This window comes from Somniosus microcephalus, unplaced genomic scaffold (assembly GCF_052327205.1).
Source record: "Somniosus microcephalus isolate GS21.2 unplaced genomic scaffold, FLI_Smic_1.0 unresolved_chr2, whole genome shotgun sequence".
Taxonomy (NCBI): Eukaryota; Metazoa; Chordata; class Chondrichthyes; order Squaliformes; family Somniosidae; genus Somniosus; species Somniosus microcephalus.
The window spans coordinates 66,327,872-66,349,458 of NW_028225180.1; the positions used below are offsets into that span (position 1 = coordinate 66,327,872).

A 21,587-nucleotide genomic window follows, 5' to 3' on the forward strand; every position below is an offset into this window, starting at 1 on the left:
TCCCTCTCTCCTCCCCTCCCCCACCCTCCCTCTCTCCTCCCCCACCCTCCCTCTCCCTCCTCCCCCACCCTCCCTCTCTCTCCTCCCCCACCCTCTCTCTCTCCTCCCCCACCCTCTCACTCCTCCCCACCCCCTCTCTCCTCCCCCACCCTCTCTCTCTCCTCCCCCACCCTCTCTCTCTCCTCCCCCACCCTCTCTCTCTCTTCTCCCCCACCCTCTCTCTCTCTTCTCCACCACCCGCTCTCTCTCTTCTCCCCCACCCCCTCTCTCTTCTCCCCACCCTCTCTCTCTCTTCTCCCCCACCCTCTCTCTCTCTCTCCTCCCCCACCCTCTCTCTCTCCCCCGCGATTTCCCGAGGCTCTCTCCGATTTCCCGAGGCTCTCCCCCCGCGATTTCCCGAGGCTCTCCCCCCCCCGCGATTTCCCGAGGCTCTCCCCCCCCCCGCGATTTACCGAGGCTCTCCCCCCCGCGATTTCCCGAGGCTCTCCCCCCCGCGATTTCCCGAGGCTCTCCCCCCGCGATTTCCCGAGGCTCTCCACCCGCGATTTCCCGAGGCTCTCTTCCCCCCCCGCCCCCCGCGATTTCCCGAGGCTCTCCCTCCCCCCCCCGCGTTTTCCCGAGGCTCTCCCCCCCCCCCGCGATTTCCCGAGGCTCGCCCCCCCCCCCGCGATTTCCCGAGGCTCGCCCCCCCCCGCGATTTCCCGAGGCTCGCCCCCCCCCGCGATTTCCCGAGGCTCGCCCCCCCCCGCGATTTCCCGAGGCTCTCCCCCCCCCCCGCGATTTCCCGAGGCTCTCCCCCCCCCGCGATTTCCCGAGGCTCTCCCCCCCCCCGCGATTTCCCGAGGCTCTCCCCCCCCCCGCGATTTCCCGAGGCTCTCCCCCCCCCCCGCGATTTCCCGAGGCTCTCCCCCCCCCCGCGATTTCCCGAGGCTCTCCCCGCCCCCCCCGCGATTTCCCGAGGCTCTCCCCCCCCCCCGCGATTTCCCGAGGCTCTCCCCACCCCGCGATTTCCCGAGGCTCTCCCCCCCCCCGCGATTTCCCGAGGCTCTCCCCCCCCCCGCGATTTCCCGAGGCTCTCCCCCCCCCCGCGATTTCCCGAGGCTCTCCCCCCCCCCGCGATTTCCCGAGGCTCTCCCCCCCCCCGCGATTTCCCGAGGCTCTCCCCGCCCCCCCCGCGATTTCCCGAGGCTCTCCCCCCCCCCCGCGATTTCCCGAGGCTCTCCCCCCCCCGCGATTTCCCGAGGCTCTCCCCCCCCCGCGATTTCCCGAGGCTCTCCCCCCCCCCGCGATTTCCCGAGGCTCTCCCCGCCCCCCCCGCGATTTCCCGAGGCTCTCCCCCCCCCCGCGATTTCCCGAGGCTCTCCCCCCCCGCGATTTCCCGAGGCTCTCCCCCCCCCGCGATTTCCCGAGGCTCTCCCCCCCCGCGATTTCCCGAGGATCTCCCCCCCCCCCGCGATTTCCCGAGGCTCTCCCCCCCCCCCGCGATTTCCCGAAGCTCTCCTCCCCCCCCCGCGATTTCCCGAGGCTCTCCCCCCCCCCCCGCGATTTCCCGAGGCTCTCCCCCCCCCCGCGATTTCCCGAGGCTCTCCCCCCCCCCCCGCGATTTCCCGAGGCTCTCTTCCCGCCCCCCGCGATTTCCCGAGGCTCGCACCCCCCGCGATCTCACGAGGCTGTGTGCTGGCGTCACGGGGGCCGTGCGCATGCGTGCCGGCGTCAAGGCGGCTGCGCAACGGCCGTGCGCATGCGTGGTTGCCGTTTAAAAAAAAGCCAGAGCGGGCTCTCGCGGGCCGGCGGCGCATGCGCGGGCGAGGTGGCCCGCGGGGAGTAGGCAGGGAAACCCCGCGGGCTGGCGGCCGTTAGAGCGGCTCACTTCGGGCCCCGACACCGTCAAACCTGAGAGGGGGAAGTAGAGAGAGACAGAGAGGGAAGAGGAGAAGGAGAGAGAGGGAAGAGGAGAAGGAGAGAGAGGGAAGAGGAGAAGGAGAGAGGGAAGAGAGATAGAGAAATTTTTGGAGCTTCAGGCCTGCCTGCAGCGGGCCTGGAGACCAGCACCGAGTCCCCCCTGTGCGAGGGTGAGGAGGAGAGGGGGGGGGGTTGCTAAACACAATATAAAACTGAAATAAATTGTTAATTAATTCCCTAACACATAATTCAAATATTTACCTTAGTTCCCTAACACACAGAAAGTGTGGGGGGAAAAAATCGTGAAAAATCAAGATGGCGGCCACTCACCTCGGTTCAGAAGGATAAGGCCCGCCCACACACACACCGATTGGTCGACCGGTCAGGTCACCCAAGCGTAGGATTGGTCAATCGTCGAGTCACTCGACACTCAACTGTAGGAAGACCTCGACGTCACACGGTCGCTAATGAGATGCTAATGAGCGGAACGCTGAACGTTTTTGGGATACCGCGGGCGGGATTTTTGTCCGGCCGAAACGTAAATACGCCGATGACCGGTCCGGAATCGCAAGCTTTCTTTTGAGGCGATGCGCGCGTCGGTACGCTCTGTAACTTCCAAACGTATCGAGACCAGGCGGACAGACAGACAGACATCGGGACAGACAGAAGAGCCGCTTTATATATATAGATAAATGGAGGGTACAAATCTGTACACTACTGGGTAAATTACCAGCCGCTGTGCTCCTGGTGTCGAACGTCACTCCGAAGGGGGGAACATCAGGAAATTGAAATTATTGAGGCTGTCATTTTCCGTCCGCTCACTTTAATGTTTTGGTTTCTGCATCATTCTGTTCACGGAGTGAATGGCTGGGGTGTGGGGGGTGAAAAAGTGGTAGTTTCATCTTATTGTAATAGGTCAGATTTTGTGGCAGAAATGCCGTTGGGGCTAACAGCGCTCAGTTTTATTGAAGTGTAAATTGGACAGCAACTTCCGGCGACCACACATGCAGAGTTAAACACGAAAATGAGTAAGGTCCTGTCCGAGTTGACCTGCTGCTCCCAAAGCTGCGTGTGAATCCTATCTTGCCGAGAGACACGCCATTGAAATGCATGGAATGGTGTAACGTTACTGCACTCATCTGATAGATACCGTCAAAACACACCAGGAACCTTCAGGGCTTGCCTATTTCAGTGTAATTATTTGTTTAACGGCGTGATCAGTCGTTACCAATGCCAGACAACTTCTCTTGCACTGAAAATTAACTTTTCACGTGTGGATTCTCAATCCCTCGGATTTTCATTATTGTTGGAGCTGTACAAACAAAAAATCTATAATATTTGTTCCTTTTCTTTCTGTCTCTTTTTTCGCTCCCTCTGAATATAAGGTAAGAAATAGTAGCAGGTGTAGGCCATTTATCCCTTCGAGCCTCCTCCGACATTCAATAAGATCATTGCTGATCTTCTACATCATATCCCCTTTCCTGCACTATCCATATATCGCTTGATTCCCTTAAGATTCAAAAATCTATCGCTCTCTGTCTTGAATATACTCAAAGACTGAGCATCCAAAGTCCTCTGGGGTAGAGAATTCCAAAGATTCACCACCCTCTGAGTGAGGAAATGTCTCCTTATCTCAGTACTAAATGGCCGACCCCTTTTTCTGAGACTTTGACCCCTGGTTGCAGACTCCCCAGCCAGGGGAAACCTCCTCCCTGCATCTACCCTGTCAAGCCCTGTAAGAATTTTGAACGTTTCAGTGAGATGCAATCTGAATCCAATCTTTCTTTCCCTATCTTTATTTCACTTTCTGCTCGTGATTTGACAGTGCATTATATATGCTATCTAAAAATTCCTGGTTCAGGCTTTGCGTAAGGGTTCATCAAGCTAATTGGTTAAGGAAACATACAGTCGCTTCTCCTGTTCCCTCTGTAGAGGGCGCTGGGCGTTTTGGCTCTAATTTACAGTGACGATGAAGGAACAGCGATATATGTTCAAGACAGAATCGTATGTTACTTGAAGTGGAACTTGGAGGTGGTCGTGTTTCCATGCGGATGCTGCTCTTGTCCTTCTTCGTGGCAGAGTCCGTGAGTTTGAGAGGTGCTGTCAAAGAAGCCTTGGCGAACTGCTGCAGTTCTTTCTGTTAATAGCATACACTGCAGCGATGGTGCACCGTTGGTGGAGGGATTGGATGTTTACTGTGGTGGGTGGGCTGCCGATGAAGCGTATTTCTCTGTCCTGGATTGCGTGGAGCTTCTTGAGCGTTGTTGCAGCTGCACCTTTCCAGGCAAGTGCAGAGTTTTCCATCACACGCCGCAGTTGTACCTTGTAGTTACAGGAGAGGTTCCTTGGTGGCCAGGATGTGAGTCACTCGCCACAGAATACCCAACCTCTTACCTGCTCTAGTAGCCACGAGTTTTTTTGCTGCTGGTCAATGGTAGGGATTTGACGATGGCAATGCCAGTGAATGAAAAAGCGACATGGTTGGACTCTCTTCATGGAGAAGGGCATTGCCTGGCACTTGTGTGGAGGGATTGTTAATTGACAATTTTCTGCCCAAGCCTATATTTTGTCCTGGTCTTGCTGCATGCGAGCATGTACTGCTTCATTATGTGACGAATTGAAAATGGAGCTGAATACTGTGCAATCATCAGAGAGCATCCCCACTCCTGGCGTTATGATGGAGGGAAGGTAATTGATGAAGCAGCTGAAATGTTAGCCCGTAGACTCTGCCCCAGGAACTCCTGCAGTGATGTGCTGCTGCTGAGACGTATCGCCTCCAATAACCATACTCCTTGGTGCCACTCACGTCGAACACTGCCCCGACGAACGCCTGCAGTGATGTCCTGGTGCTGAGACGAATCGCCTCCAACAACCACACTCATTGGTGCTACACACGTTGAACACTGCCCCGAGGAACTCCTGCAGTGATGTCCTGGTACTGAGACGAATCGTCTCCAACAACCACACTCATTGGTGCTACACACGTTGAACACTGCCCCGAGGAACTCCTGCAGTGATATCCTGGTGCTGAGACGATTCGCCTCCAACAACCATACTCATTGGTGCCACACACGTTGAACACTGCCTTGATGTCAACCACAGTCACTCTCAGCTCACAGCTGGACTTCCTTTTTTGGAGTCTATTGGTCCTGGTGGAACTCAACTTGACCCTCAGTGAGCAGCTTATTTGTGATTAAGTGCTGCTTGATAGCAGTGTTGATGACGCCCTTCAACACTTTGATGATGATTGGGAGTAGTCTGATAGGGCGTTAATTGAACAGTTTAGCCAGAATTTCTCGGGACCTGTAGCATTTGCTGCGACCATTGCATTCATTTGCTTCTTAATATCTAAATGCGTGAAAAACTAGGCAATAAATCTCACATCTAATTTAAATTCTGGGCCTTTTGCCACCTTTAGTGCTTCCTCCAAGTTGTGTTCAAAATGGAGGAGTACTGATTCATCGGCTGAGGGAGGGTCGTAGGTGGTAATCAGCAGGAGGTTTCCTTGAACATATTTGACTTGAAGGCCTGAGATGTCATTGCCTCCAGAGTCAATGTTAATGATTCCCAGGGCACTTGCGTCTGAGGGTATATCACTGTGGCCCACCACTGGTGGGTCTGTCCTGCCGGTGGGACAGGAAATACCAATGACTGCTGATGGAGGTGCCTGAGACGTTAGCTAATCACTATGATTTTATAAGTATCACTACGTCACACAGTTGCTTGACTAATGTGGGGTCCACTTCTCCACACTTTGGCACCAATCCCCAGATGATAGTGAGGAGGGCTTTGCAGGGTTAACTGGGCTGGGTGTTCCTTCTTCGTGTCCGAATCCAATGCTGAAGCCTAGCGGTCCGCCCAGTTTCATTATTCTATATCTTTCTTTAGGCTTTCAGATGCCATCACATTGGTGAAGGACTGGAGTCATGTATAGACCATTGGGTTTTACGACAATATTTACTAATACCAGATTTTTATTTCGAAATGTTTCACATTCGAATTTGAATTTAAATTCATGAAACAACCACGATGTGATTTGAACTGTTGTCTCTGGATTACTCATCCAATAATACAACAAACATGCTACCTTTCACGATGCCTCGCCGTCTCTGTGTCCATTGCCTGATTGCACCTCTGTGAAGTGCCTTTCGACGTTTTATTTTCTGCATTAAAGGTGTGATATAAATGATGAAATACCTGACTGCCCCAACCCCATTGCTATATATCTGTTCCCGGTTACCAAGATTACATACCGGTAGCGGGTGTGCAAAATAATGGGTGCCAGACATTTGAATTACCGAGGAAACAAATGATTAGGTTTTTTAGCATTATTTTTATTGGTCGATTCTCCGGCCTGATACATCAACAGTGATTGTTTCGATTAGTCGATGATAATTTCCCTCTATCCCTTTCTCTCACTTCAGCTTCGTTCCTACCCCACAACTGGAGTTCTGACTTATTGCTGTTTTATTTCTCAATAAATCACAAAGTGTTGCAGCAGGAAAAAATGTGAGAAACGAGTCTGTCATATTGTTATTCCCTAATTTGATATCATGTTGGACTCTGAAGGACAGAGACAACTAACCACGTTACAACTGCTGCAGATTCTCAGTGATTTCTCGCTTTCTGAGAACTTTAATTCATCACATTTCTTTGCCTTTAATGACAGAATCAAGATGTTTACAAAATATTAGGCCCATGTTCAGAATGGATCAGGGCCCGGCCCAGTGACTGTTTTCTGTGCTCAACAACTGGGAGAGCCCGTCACTGTGCAGATCCTTTCCTTCTCATTCTCAGTGTTTGTCTTTCACTTCGCACCCTCAATATATACATTATTATTCTTTGGAGAAAATCACTGAGCTCGTGGAGAAGGGAAACCGGGCAGACAGTTCCAAACTGCTCCTAAATCTGGTATTGGAGAAAGGCTCCAGGGCCCGAAGGGTGATGTGGGAATCCTGCGTGAAAATGTGCCATGCAGTGCCAAAGCTGGACAAAATACTGAAAGAAATGCAGGAACTTGGTAAGGTATAATCACACTGAATTCAAATTCAGATTCAAACGCAATTTTACTATAATATTTCACAGATCTGAATTCATGAAAGCTAATTGATTTAAACAGGTTCTGATCCATTTGATTACATGAACATCGCACGAGGTGTATCCGAAATACCCTGTCACCTGAAAGGTAATTGATGACATGGAGATTTCAATACATTTATTTCACTATAGAATCCAAATGTTTGACTGGAGCCGATTGGTTAAAGATTGTCAGAATCTGGGAATGAAAAGTTCAAAGGCTAAGGAAATAGGATTGAACATTGTTTGGATACGTGATTAAACCACAAAAGTTCTGCAAAGACACAATTTACAATTAACGCCGATTTTTCAATTATTGGTAAATATGCTATCTTTTATGCTCCAGTGATTGCATTACACATCGCATACAGGTGACAGGATCCTGATACACTGCAAAACCCCGTAAATACCTGGCAGGTTCCTGATACACTGTAAAATCTCACACAGATCTGGCAGGATCCCGATACACTGTGAAACCCCATATACAACTGGCAGGAACCTGATATGCTGTATGAGTTTAATGAGAGACTTTGAGTGAGTGATAAGGATTTTGTAAACAGGAGTGGGGTAAACGCTGCAGAGAAAACTGTAGGCGAGGATGAGGATTTTAAATTAGGCCTAGAAATTCGGCTCGGGCCGTGGCGAAAAACGAGCTGCATCGGATCGGCCACTCCGTGGTGCCTGATATTCAGTTCTGAGTATACAGCTCGCTTTGCGCCAACGCCCAAGAAGAATTCCTAGCCCACTGACACTGGAGAATAAGGAAACAAGGTAGGTCAGTGAAGATGGGAGTGATCGGTCACCAAAACTCAATGCAACAGGAAGTGGGATGCGAGGCAACATTTTAAAAGTGCTTGTTGAGCATCTGTTGGCAATTATTACATTTCATCATTTTGGGATTTGCAAATCCACTCAGGTAGTGCTTCTGTTTGTCTGGTTTGCAATCAGACTCACTCCCCATAGTCCACATCCACTCAGGGGTCTACACCGGGAAGGGTAGAACCAACACCGGTCACTGGTAGATGGACTGCTGATTGCTCAGCCGGTGGTGGGACTGCATTGTTCTGCAGGGCCTGTGAAACGAAGTTGGAAGCGCACTGCCGACCAACGACAGAATACCCCTCATCTCCCAATAAATAATGCGATGGCTGGTCACTCAGAGTGTCCTGGAGAATAGCGGAGCCTGTCGTACCACATAGTATGGGACTGGAGTCACATGTAATCCAGACCCGTTAGGCGTGGCAGGTTCCCTACTCTGAAGTGATGTTAGTGAATGTTGGTTATAATAATCCAGCAGCCTCCGTGGTTATTTTCCTGGTACCAAATTATTTCATTCTGTTTAACAACTCACCAAGGTGATACTTCAATCCACAACCTTTGGGTTTCTGGTCCAGTACCACGACCAATTCACTACCACCCACTTCATGAACGGAGACTTCTTTGTTTCCCTTTTTTGCTGCTTCCTCCATTCTGGAGAATAACTCTTGCCGGGTTCTGTTCCAAGGGCGTGGATGCCCTCTGGTACCTGATGTGATTAGTGACGCTTCATATTTGAGCCAAGACACATTGCGTGGACTGGGGTTTCTTTACTGCAGTCTGATACAATGGAGCCCAGAGGGCATCCCCTCACCTTACCCGCACATGCAATGGGTCAATAGCCAGGGATCAACTATGAGAGTCAGTCGCTGATTAGCCCCTCCGTGACCCAGGGCTCACTCAGTAAAGTTGCAGCCTCCAGTGCACCCTGGCTGAGAGTAGTTGAAGCAGCAGAGCTTGTGAACAAGTTTTTACCGTCATAGATTTCAGCCCTACCCCTTTAAGTACACTCACCCATCCATTGTGTTCATTTATTGGGCATTTTTGACAGACACTCCTAACACAGCGTAAGTTACCGAATTGTTCACTGGTTTTCTGTCTGCAGGTGAAGAGGCCAGTCTGATCTTTGTCTTCTTTGACCCAATGGGCCAGGCCCTGTGAAAACGGACCTTAAACGTGGTGGAAAAGCTGAACGAAAAACACGGCGATAAACTGATGTTCTACCTGAGCAAAGCCGATGAAGCTGGTCATGAGAGTGACAGACAGGTACAGACAGAGGTCACTTTATTTCACCTGAGAGTCCCCTTCGTGGATGGATTTCCAAATTTGGTGGTTTGAGAGTTTGTGACCAAGTGAGAATTTGTGACCAATTAATAAAAGGCAGATGTGATGTGGAATCGATGCCTACAATGAGACTCGGCATAATCTTCACCCCGAATCTGTCCACCAACACATAAGCCTTTTGAATGAGTGAATTGTTAATATTTCCCACCCAACTCATTAATTGGACAAGGGTGGGTAGAGGCGATTCGTTCCCCATTTTAAAGACATAAATATTGTCCTTATTTTGATATAATGCCTTGATTTGATATTGTTACCTATAATTAAGTAGTAAAGCTTACTGCAATTTGGGAAGTTGATTTTGTTGACGCATCTATCCACAGCAAGATGTGCCACAGTTTTCAATAAAATATGATAATTTCTGGATTGGGACCAGAGGAAATTATGGTGAATCTTCCTGGAGTTCAGGAGGAGGAAATGGATCCCCTCTAAGGATTTGCTTAATCTTGTAGTTTCGGCTCTTCATTCCTTTACTAATGCCACCAAAAGACAGATTAACTGGCCTTTATCTCAATGTAAGGATTGTCGTAACAACCCAACTGATGCCGTAATGTCCATCAGAGAAGGAAGCGTCCCACATCGACTTGGCTTGGACTGCACATACTCCAGTTCCGGGTAGATTTCAACTTTGTGCGATACAGTAAAATATGTAATAGCGCATTGCCCAAATGTTGTCCATCTCCTCCGATTTTTAGTTTCACTGAATTCACTGGAAGTAAAAAATAACCCGTTTTACACGCACTGCGTCAAAATATATTCTGAGGTGCTTAAATCTTAATGCACCCATCGCAACCAAGGATGGGCAATAAATGCAGCTAAACTGCCAGAGCAAATTTAGAAAGTGATCCTATAAAGGCACTCAGAGTTATGAAACTTGCGGGCAGAATTTAATGCATAAAAGCTTTTAATACCGATATTGTTACTTCTACACCTTTATCAGCAGTTAGATCAAAAAAGTATTTCGCCATTCTCAGCAAAATAAAACAGCATAAGCAATGATTCCCAGGGCCTGAAATAGAAAACAGAAAGATTATTTTGGGTTCAATGTCTCTATCGAAATAAAGGATCTGAATCAGCAAACTTTGTTTCCTATGCTAAGTATTTTCGGAGCTGCTTTGCGTCTCCAGAACTGCCTGCTTTGTTTCACCATTTAAGTATAGTCTTTGCAAATCATTGACTTTGGATAAAATACCAATGTTACAAATCTGCAGTAGCATTTTGAGGTAGATTGCAGGCCAGGACACTGATTGGCTTTGACCAATACCTCGCATATTGCACAGGCAGCTCTCATTTATTCCACACACTGGCCTCGGAATCAGAAGAACGCCGGTTCATGTCTCATTCTAGAACTTATATCCATCATCCAGGCTGACGCCCAGTTCAGTGCTAAGGGAGTACTGCCACGTGGTAGCTATTATCTTTTGGATCAGAAGTTAAACTGAAGCCTTGTCTGCCTGTTCAGGTGACCGTCAAAAATACTGTGGCACTATTTGAAGAAGGAAGTGAGGTTCCGAATATTCATTCCTTAATTGACGCCACTAAAAACAACTTAAGTGGTCATTTATCTCAATACCATTTGCAGGAAGTTGCTTTGCTGCTGCGTTTGCCTGTCAATAACAGTGACTGTGCATCTGCAGTTGATAATTGCGAAGTGGTTCGGAACATTCTGATGATTTGAAAAGCTCGATAACAGTAAGATTTATTTTCTTCTCATGGGATGTTGTTTGCTGAATTCTGGACATGTGCTGAGATTTACAGTGGAATAGGTTTGTGTCTTTCCTCAGAGAGTGATGATGCAGATAGTGCAAGAGCTGTGCAAGAGACCTGGGCTGAACAAATGTGGCTTTGCTGTGCCGACCATCTACATCCCGGATCCCAGCAAGTTTATCCAGCATCTGCAGTATTTTACTATCGTCCCAGCAAGGGAGGGCCGTGTTTCCTCAATGTTAATCAGGAATGTGCAGAGCTCACAGATACAACACTCTGGAGATGCTGCACGTGCGGTTTCCAATGTGCATGTTGGGTAAGGAACTGATACCAACCGTAGGCAGAGGGCATTCACCAATCGGGTAGATCTACATGAAGCCAGATCATAATATCAGTCCCGCGGTGCACTGTGTTGGGTGACTGTTGTTAACCAACGCCATAAGCGATTTGACTGAAAGAATATCAGAAAATTGCGCGTGGGAGTTGGTTTGCCCATTAGTTGATCGCGACATTTGGTTGGTTCTGCATAAGTAGATTTGATTGTCCCTTCCAAGTTGCCTTGAGAATATGGTGGGCATTTTGTTTGACTAACTGAAGGACCTTTGTTGCTGCTGCTCCCAGGATGGTGTCAGGAGCGGATTTTCACTATAATGACCCGATCCGGTGTAGAAATTGCGATATATGTCTCTGTGTTTGTGTCGTGTAACTTGTAGGGTAACTTGGACATGGTGGTGCTCACATTACTCTGCTGCTCTTGGTTTTATTTGAGTCAAGTTCACGGAGAAGGAAAGTGTTGTCCAAGTAACCTCGGAGAGTTGCTGCAGTACATCCTGTGGACCGTGCATACAGCAGTCGCATTGTGTCGGTACTGGAGCGGCTAGTATTTGTCAAATAAAGGCCGATTTAGGGAATGGTCCCAGTGATGCAGATACCCTTCAATTTGGATAACTGTAGAGTGGTGCATTTTTATATGAGAATCTCCAGGGATGTGTAGACAATGTAGCGGGGCCGGTTTATGGCTGACAGGCAGGGAGGAAACGTGGTGTCATAACCAATAAATCCCTGACGATCCACAAGCAGTGTTACAAGGACATTGGGAAGGTAAATCCACAAGCAGTGTTACAAGGACATTGGGCAGGTTGTATTGCTGCAATAGTACAATATAAACTAAAAACACTCTAACGACGCTTTGACATGGTTCCGCTTGGACTATTGCAGACCATTTTGGCAGGTATAGACAGTGAGGATACAGGAGGAGAGCGATCAAAGCAATACACATTCTCAGGGCACTTTATTATTGGGATAGGCTTAATAAATTGAGGTGATTTTCATAAGAGAAATGTGAGATCGGTGAAGATATCATTGAGGATGAGATTAAATTCTGCTCAGTTGTATGAGTTACTCGACCCCTGGGAGAACTCAGGACATTGAGTATAAACCACGGCGACAAAGTGTTAGGTTAGACATTCGGGCCAGACTCCTCAAACTTTGGAGCACATTATTGGGCCATGCAGTGAATGTAGATTCACCACAGTCCAATCGGAGCAACACGAGTTACCGAGTTAGCTGTACAGTTCTGTTATTGGTAAGTCACGGTCTAGCTGGAGGACTCATGGTTATTTCACTCTCCTGTAGCTTTGATCAATTACCTTAGAGGGTCGGAAAAAAATAGCCCGAATTTTTCCTCAAGTTACAACTGTACTTTTCTCCGTGTTTTACGTCTCGCAAAAGACGGTATGAATAGGAGGCGGGTGGTGGGGGATGGGAGTGGTGGTGGGAGGTTGATACTCTTAATGGGCGGCAACATGCCTGCTTGGGAAGGATTTAGGGATCAGAGGACATTTATCAGGTCTTTTCCTGTGTTCGTTTGTGTATTCTACCTAACATCACCCCCTTTATTGAAAAGGCTGGAAAAAGGCAGACGGAGCAGAGGAATGTTGAAAAGAACAGTAGAGCAGAATAATAATGGTCAATCATCGTCAGATTTGCGTTTCAAAAGCCTGTGTTTTCCATCACGAAACGAGTAATCATGTGGGCAAGGAGCTTCTGTATTCTGGGGTCCTTAAGGGTAATTGCATCTGTTAGTGATAGAGTATAACGGGCGATATCGAATCGACCGTCACATACAAATCGCCCGATTTATTTTCCCATTGCAGTTATCCGATATCGATCTGATATCGTCAGTTTCACACTATTGGACACAGTTAATATGAACCCCATTGAGTTAGCGTCAGGAACAGCGCCCCAAATTCTCAGTTAAATACAGCCTGGAGGTAGGGAGGTTGCAGAAAGATCAGTTATTAATGGATGTGGATAATGCACAGTGTGTCTTAGGAATGAGATGCCTCTAATTTATCAGTTGGTAGTTCCTATGTCTGATTGTGTCTTTTGGACTGGCAGCCAACACGTTGCGTCAATCAGATCCAAGAGGTGTGCACGACAATAGAAAAGAGAAAAACCGGACAGTTGAGAACACGCTGAACCAGCTGGAGAAGGACTGCGAGCTGAGCATGCGCACCACCAGGGGCCAGCTCGAGGAGAGCAGGTGAGGCTTTAGTGTGAGTTGTGTTCAGGACAGGTGCAGTGAGACTGGGCAAACAAGGATAGGAATAAACAACATTGTCAGAATGTGTAACAGAAACAGTATTATAACTGAAGAGGGTATCGGGGCAAGGAGACTGGGCTCGACATTCCTTCCTGTGCTCCTTCGATTCTGGCTTCTTGCACATCTCCGATTTTAATCATTCCACGATGAGCAGCCTTGCCTTCAACTGCCGAGGCTCTGAGGTTTGGAATTCCCTCTGTAAGCCTCGCCACCTCTTTACTTCTCTTTCCTCCTTCAAGGTTCTCGTTTAAACCTACCTCTTTTCATCTGCCCTATTATCTCCTTATTTGGCTCGGTGTCAAATTCTGTTTGATAACGCTCCTGTGAAGCGCTATACAAATATAAGCTGTTGTTATCATATCATGAATATTTAGGTAAGGAAATTGGACTTATTTTCTGCAGCAGATATTATACTTCAAGGTGATCTTATCCAAGATTTCAAGTTAATGGGATAGTTGACAAAGGTTATTATGAACTGTTCATATTCCAAGACAGGCGAGGTAGAATCGGGGAATTCAGAGCAAGAACAGAAATCGAATGACCTATTTTATCCGAGGTGAACTGAGATCCTGCAATCATTTACCATGGAAGAGAATTGAAGCACACAGCACACAGAACTTGGAGTCAGGGTTGAGATGGTGTGGAGATGCCGGAGTTGGACTGGGGTGGACAAATGTAAGAAGTCACACAACACCAGGTTATAGTCCAACAGCTTTATTTGAAATCACAAGCTTTCGGAGCGCTGCTCCTTCTTCACCTGAAGAAGTAGCAGTGCTCCGAAAGCTTGTGATTTCAAATAAAGCTGTTGGACTATAACCTGGTGTTGTGTGACTTCTTACATCAGGGTTGAGAGATATGTATGTGGATGCGCAAAGCATTCTAAACAGAGTTGGAGCTGAAAGCTATAATAATTATGGAAAATAGGAGGTTACTGTAACGGGAACGTAACTTAGATTTGGGCTGGCCTTGAAACTTAAATTTCCAGGTTTCTCCTTGCCTCTGCCCATCTGCTGCTGAAAACCTTTCCATGCTATTGTTACCTCCAGAGTGGACTCGGCTATTCCAGTGCTCTCCTGAACGCTCTCCCTTCCTTCACCTGCCATAATCTTCAGCTCATGGTAAACCCTGCGGCCCCTGTCTTAACTTACACCAAGTCCGTGCATCCATCTCCCCTGTGAGCGCAGACCTACATTGCCCCCTTGTTCAGCAACATTTCGATTTTAAATTTTTCATCCTCCTCTTAAAATCTCTCCATGACCTCGCTAATCCTTATCTTTAACCTTCTAAAGCCCTACAACCCTCTAAGAGTTCAGCGTTCCTCCAAATCTGCCCTATGGTGCAACCCCCACTTTCTTTGCCCCACCATTGGTAGCAGTGCCTTCAGCTGCCGAGGCCCTAAGCTATGGAATTCCCTTCCTAAACATCTCAACCTCTCCAAATCTCTCTTCCTATAATACAATCCTTAACACCTACCTCTTTCATCAAAGTTTGATCACCCGTCCTAATGTAACATTCTTCAGCTCGGTGTAATTTGTTTCTCATTACGCTCCTGTGAAGCAAATTGGGACGTTCTCCTACGTTAAAGGCGCGATATAAATGTAAGTTGTTGCTACTTTCATGAGAGAAAAGGAGCAGTAAAATGTTCTGGAGTGGCAGTGTTAGTGAATCATTACATTACAGCACTAGCAAGCAATGACATCACAGAGGTTGCAATGAGACAGAATTCACATGGACAGGGTTAAGGAATAAGAAGGGCCAAAGTACATTTCTCGATGTACGCAACACAACACTAAGCACATGTGATAGAAGGGGAGAAGTGCAGCCAGTTCAAAGGATAATGTAAGAGCAGGAGCTTAATCATATTGGGAGGTTTGATCTATCCCAAGATAAACAGGAATAAACTTGACTAATCTACTGGAATTTTTTGAGGATGTAACTGGGAAAATAGATAAGGGAGAACCAGTAGATGTGGTGTATTTGGACTTTCAAAAGGCTTTTGATAAGGTCCCGCATAAGAGATTAGCGTGTAAAGTTAAGGCACATGGGATTGGGGGCAAGGTATTGACTTGGATAGAGAACTGGTTGGCGGACGGAAAGCAGAGAGTAGGAATTAACGGGTCTTTTTCCGAGTGGCAGGCAGTGACTAGTGGGGTACCGCAGGGATCGGTCCTTGGGCCCCAGCTATTCACAATATACATTAATGATCTAGATAAGGGAACTAGATGTAATATCTCCAAGTTTGCAGACGACACAAAGCTTGGTGAGCGTGTGTGCTGCGAAGAGGATACTGAGAAACTCCAGGATGATTTGGACAGGTTGGGTGATTGGACAGAAGCGTGGCAGATGCAATATAACGTGGATAAATGCGAGGTTATCCACTTTGGTGTCAAAAACAGAAAGGCAGACAATTATCTGAATGGCAATAGATTGGGAGAAGGGAAGTGCAACGAGACCTGGGTGTCCTTATGCACCAGTCACTGAAGGTAAGCATGCAGGTGCAGCAGGCGGTGAAGAAGGCAAATGGTGTGTTGGCCTTCATAGCGAAAGGGTTTGAGTACAGGAGCAAGGATGTCCTGCTGCAGTTGTACAGGGCCTCGGTGTGACCGCACCTTGAGTGCAGTTTTGGTTGCCTTATCTGAGGAAGGATGTTCTTGCCATGGAAGGAGTTCAGCGAAGATTCACAAGGCCGATCCCTGGGATGGCAGGAATGACGTATGAGGAGAGATTGGGTCGATTGGGCTTATATTCGCTGGAGTTTAGAAGAGAGGGGATCTCATTGAAACTTATAAAATTCTGACAGGTCTGGACAAACTAGATGCAGGTAGAATGTTCCCGATGGTCGGAGAATCCAGAACCAGGCGTCATAGACTAAGGATAAGGGGCAAGCCATTTAGGACAGAGATGAGGAAGAATTTCTTCACCCAGAGAGTGGTGAACCTGTGGAATTCTGTACCACAGAAGGTGGTTGAGGCCAAGTCTTTAAATATATGCAAGAAGGAGTTAGATATATTTCTTAGAGCTAAAGATATCAAGGGATATGGGGAGAAGGCAGGTACGGGGTACTGAGATTGGATGATCAGCCATGATCACATCGAATGGCGGAGCAGGCTCGAGGGGCCGAATGGCCCACTCCTGCTCCTATTTTCTATGTTTCTATGTTTCTATATGCGTGGTCAAAGTGGAGAACACATTTTAGAATGGATCCGGGCTTCTTGTCAGATCAGCATGTTTCAATTCAACAAGGAAAGAAATATCGCTGGCTTTAGTTCTGGAAATTTGAGTGGGGTAAATATCTGCATTGAGAATAGGAGAGAAACTTGGAAATAGTGACCACCACATAGTCGGCGAAAGGGGCACATGAGAATGTTGGCCATTTTACCTTTGGGCAATAATGTAAAATGGATGATATTGGTTGGACCGCTCGTGATAAACCTCACGAAATTTTCCTTTCAATTAAAGTCATTCGGGAGAGATATAAAACCAGCTGCCGATTGATTATCACTCGGTTTACACCATGGAACACAACCAGAATTACTCCCAGGGTAAGGAAAATTGAACGGGCCTATAATGGGCGGCTAAATTGACATCACCCATTGAACACTATGGCCTGGAGTTAAAATTACCCACAATGTGAAATTTCAAATGAAGGGGTCTGATGAAGTTAAGGGCAAATAATTTTAAATATAATCACGTGGAATGTAAAAAGTTTAATGGCGTTTTCAAACGGAAGAGTGGAAGGTTTAAAATGGGGTGTTAAGCTGACAACAGGTATCATAACAGCAAATAGTAAGGGCTTTTATAAATATATAAAATTAAACAATTAGTTAGAAAGGGGAGGAGCGATCAGGAATAAAGTATACGGTGGTGGGTAGTTATAACGTTGTGTGATGGTGGAAAATGGACGATATAGAATTATCTGCCCAATATACTCCATGAATCAATCGAAGGGAAAATTGGGCACGGCATAAAATGGCGACTAATTCAATAACGTCCATGTTGCACCTGCGCCCAAAGTTAAAATTACCCCCATGGACTCTAATTGAGAAGAATGTATGGTCATTTTAGCTGTTAAGAAAGGCTCTAGCTTCGGATCACTGCTGTTGCTGTCTGGTGTCCTGCGGTGCTGAGTTTCTATTATTACACTGATTTGGTGGACTTGTGGAAGCTGTTTTCCACCAGTTACTTAAGATAGTGATTCTGATTTTCATTTCAATGAACAGGCATCTCAGAACAGGAAAGCCTCGATTAAGCGTGCGTTCTTCAGCTCCTTGACATATCTGGCACCACTATCATTCTGACAAGTTTCATCATTTCCAACACATCAAGAAAAGCCTCGCCGATATAATGGGAGTTGACTTGGCCCACATTTTGCTGATCTGGGCGGTATGACTCTCTTTTAATATCCTGAGTCTCACCAATGAATATCTGGCAGTGTTAGGCGTCTATTTGTTTGAGTGGACTGCGTAGATGGATCACTATTACATATCCCGCTCTGTACCTGCCCCGTGTGTCTTTGAGAAGAAAATACAGAGGGAGCATAACTGTGTATCAAACCTGTGTTGTATCAAACCTAGGAGTGTTTTATGGAACCGTGTATAAAGAGATTTAATCTGTATCTAACCCGTGCTATACATTCCCTGGGAGGATTTGACGGGACATTGTAGTGAAAGCTTCAAAATGTATCTAACCTGTGCTGTATCTACCCAGGGAGTGTTTAATGGGACAGTAAAGATGGAGCTTTACTCTCTATCTGACGCATGTTTTACCAAACACATACTGTACTTTACCTCATGTTCGTTGATGTGTGTGTTTGATTGGGCATTGTACAGGACGTTTTATTCTGTATCTGATGCATGCTGCACCTTCCCTGGGAGTGTTTGATGGGACAGTGTAGCGAGAGCTTTGCTCCGTATATAACTTATGCTGTACCTATGCTGGGAGTGTTTGATAGGACAGTATAGATGGAGCTTTACTCTGTATCTGACGCATGCTTTATCTAACCCATACTTTATATAACTTGATGGTAGTTCATGTGAGTGTTTGATGGGATGTTGTAGTGTGAGTTCTGCTCTCTTCTGGCCAGTGCCTACCTGCCCTGGAAATATTAAATGGGACATTGTAGAGGGAGCTTTTCCTTGTATCTAACCGGTGGTGTACCTGTCCCATGTGTGTTTGATGGGATAGTGTAGATGGAGGTTTAATGTGTGTCAAACTCCTACTGTACCTAACCTGATGGTAGTTGGTGATAGGTATAGCTGGAGTTTTTACAGATCTTAGTCTTGCTTTGGCACATAAGATGCTAACATTTTCTCTGGGCATAGAATGAGGCGGTGGTAGACAAGAATTTAATATATTTCTTAGAAATAATGAGGTTGTTCCACTTCTCCGGTCATTTTCAATCTTGCAAATTAAGATTGGAAATCAGATTTGCTTAATGTCCACTTCACATGCTCATTTTTTGCTATGTTGATCTCAGATGCTTAGGCCTTTGACTTACATAGAAACATAGAAATATAGAAGATAGGAGCAGGAGTAGGCAATTCTGCCCCTCGAACCTGCTCCGCCTATCAATGAGATAATGGCTGTTCATCCAATTTCAGTACCCTGCCCCTACCTTGATCCCTTTAGCCTTAAGAAATATATCCAACTCCTTCTTGAATATATTTAATGAATTGGCCTCCACTGCCTTCTGTGGTAGAGAATTAAACAGGTTCACCACTCTCTGGGTGAAAAAATTCCCCCTCATCTCTGTCCTAAATCGCTTACTCCTTATCCTTAGACTGTGGCCCCTTGTTCTGGACTCCCCGGCCATCGAGAACATCCTTCCTGCATCCAGTCTGTCCAGTCCGGTTAGAATTTTATAAGTGTCAATGAGATCCCTTCCCTCACCTCTAGATTTCTCAGGAACTGAAAATGCTTGTCATGTAACAGTGTCCAGCGCTTTATTTTTTCAGCAGAAGCTCAATCTGACCTGCAATGGACCGCGATAACTTCTTACCATAAACGTGAATTACATAGATTGCAATGTGAGTGTTTTACTCCACCTTTATTACAGATCGGATCAATGTGACACTTTGTTCCTCTTCTGGCTAATGGTGTGTGTCTAGAACCTGGAACTGGTTAATCAGAGACAGTTACCTTCTGGTGCTGATTATGCTGATCGGATTCATGTTCCTTTCGATGTTCCTTTCAAAGTGCTACTCCAGGTAAATGTTACTCTGATAGCGGACGATGCAGTATAACAAAAACAGAGGGAAAACGAAGTAAAGGGATAAGGCTAGGGAGACTGAAAGAGTCAGATATAGGGAGAGAACAGTAACAAATGAAGAAAGCTAGCTAATGTCAGAAAGAGGCAAAACTTCTACAAACACACAGCAAGACGTAAGGCAACAATCAGAGACAAGGGGAGACAGAAACAGAGAGGGGGGCTTAAAGAGAAATACATGTGAAACATGGGGACACAGATATAACGAAGCAGTCACTGAAGGCGAGCATGCAGGTGCAACAGGCGGTCAAGAAGGCAAACGGTATGCTGGCCTTCATAGCAAAAGGGTTAGAATACAGGAACAGGGATACCTTGCTGCAGCTGTACAGGGCACTGGTGAGACCACACCTCGAGTACTGTGTACAGTTTTGGTCGCCTCATCTGAGGAAGGATGTTCTTGCCATGGAGGGGGTGCAGCGGCGATTCACCAGGCTGATACCAGGAATGGCGGGAATGACCTATGAGGAGAGACTATGTAGTTTAGGGATGTACACACTGGAGTTTAGAAGATTGAGAGGGGACCTCATAGAAGTGTATAAAATTCTGACAGGTCTAGACAGACTGGATGCAGAAGGAATGTTTCCCTTGGCGGGTGAGAACAGAACTAGAGGACATAATTTAAGGATAAGGGCTAAACCATTTAGGACAGAGATGAGGGGGAATTTCTTCACTCAGAGAGTGGTGAACCTGTGGAACTCATTGCCACAGAGGGCAGTGTACGCCAGCTCATTAAATATATTTAAGAGGGAATTAGATATATTTCTACGGGCAAAAGGGGTTAAGGGTTACGGAGAGAAGGCGGGGACGGGATACTGAATTAAAGGATCAGCCATGATCTCATTAAATGGCGGAGCAGGCACGAAGGGCCGAATGGCCTACTCCTGCTCCTATCTTCTATGTATCTATGTATCTATGAAGCAGAGAGAGCGAGTTGAAAGACAACGTCAGAAAAAGAGAGTGAGGAGACCAAGAGTGCGGCACGGATAAAAGAGAAAGAAAGAGAGTGTGAAACAAAGATAGAGGGAAGAGAGAGACAGAGAGGTAGAGCGAGAAAGAGAGAGAGAGAGAAAGTGTTTGAAGGAGACTATCATCAGTAGAGGGGTATGCACTTAACCAGGGAGGCAGATTTCTGCAGGTGCAGTTTGCCAGATGTTAAATAAGGCTAGATTGTGACTGAGGAGACGAGGAAACTGCTCATCCACATATGGTATCCTAGGCTGGGCTGAATTTCTGCCTCCATTTTTCAGCACAGAAACGACGCTATCGAGGAAGGAGAAAAATAAACTAGAAGCAAACCGTGGCAATGTCCAATGTGTTGTGGTTGAGAAAAAGGTGAATTTTCCCTGTCTTCCTGAGCTCTCTCTGATCATAACACTCTACGTATATTCTTCTCTATCTCTACATTTGCATTACATTTCACTTTTACAGGCCCTGTATTTACCTTCTGTATTTGCATATACTTCTAACAGTGTGTCTCTGAACAGGAACTGAGCTAAAACTGACCAGCAGTAGGAAAATAAATTGATAGCAGTGGTAGCAGTGACCACCGCAAAGTCATTGTGGAGACAAAGTCCCGTCTTTACACTGATTACACCCTCCATCGTTTCATGTGGCACTACCATCGTGCTAAATGGAAAATTCAGAACAGATCTAGGGCAGCACAGTGGCATAGTGGTTAGCACTGTTGCCTCACAGCGCCAGGGACCTGGGTTCAAATCCGGCCTCGGGTGACTGTCTGTGTGGCGTTTGCACATTCTCCCCGTGTTTGCGTGGGTTTTCTCCGGGTGCTCCGGTTTCCTCCCACAGTCCAAAGATGTGCAGGTTAGGTTGATTGGCCATGATAAAAATTGGTCCTTAGTGTTAGGGGGGGGTTAC

At 46.9% G+C, this 21,587-nt stretch overlaps 1 protein-coding gene across 1 annotated transcript in view; it reads left to right on the forward strand.

The window, feature by feature from the left end:
* LOC147092769 (NACHT, LRR and PYD domains-containing protein 3-like) overlaps positions 1–21,587 on the forward strand; it is a 235,955-nt gene that overhangs the window by 27,252 nt on the left and 187,116 nt on the right. The window contains exons 3-4 of the mRNA XM_085975680.1: positions 6,751–6,922; positions 7,022–7,087. Of these exons, the coding sequence (XP_085831806.1) occupies positions 6,751–6,922; positions 7,022–7,087 (238 nt within the window). The remainder of the gene's footprint in view (positions 1–6,750; positions 6,923–7,021; positions 7,088–21,587) is intronic.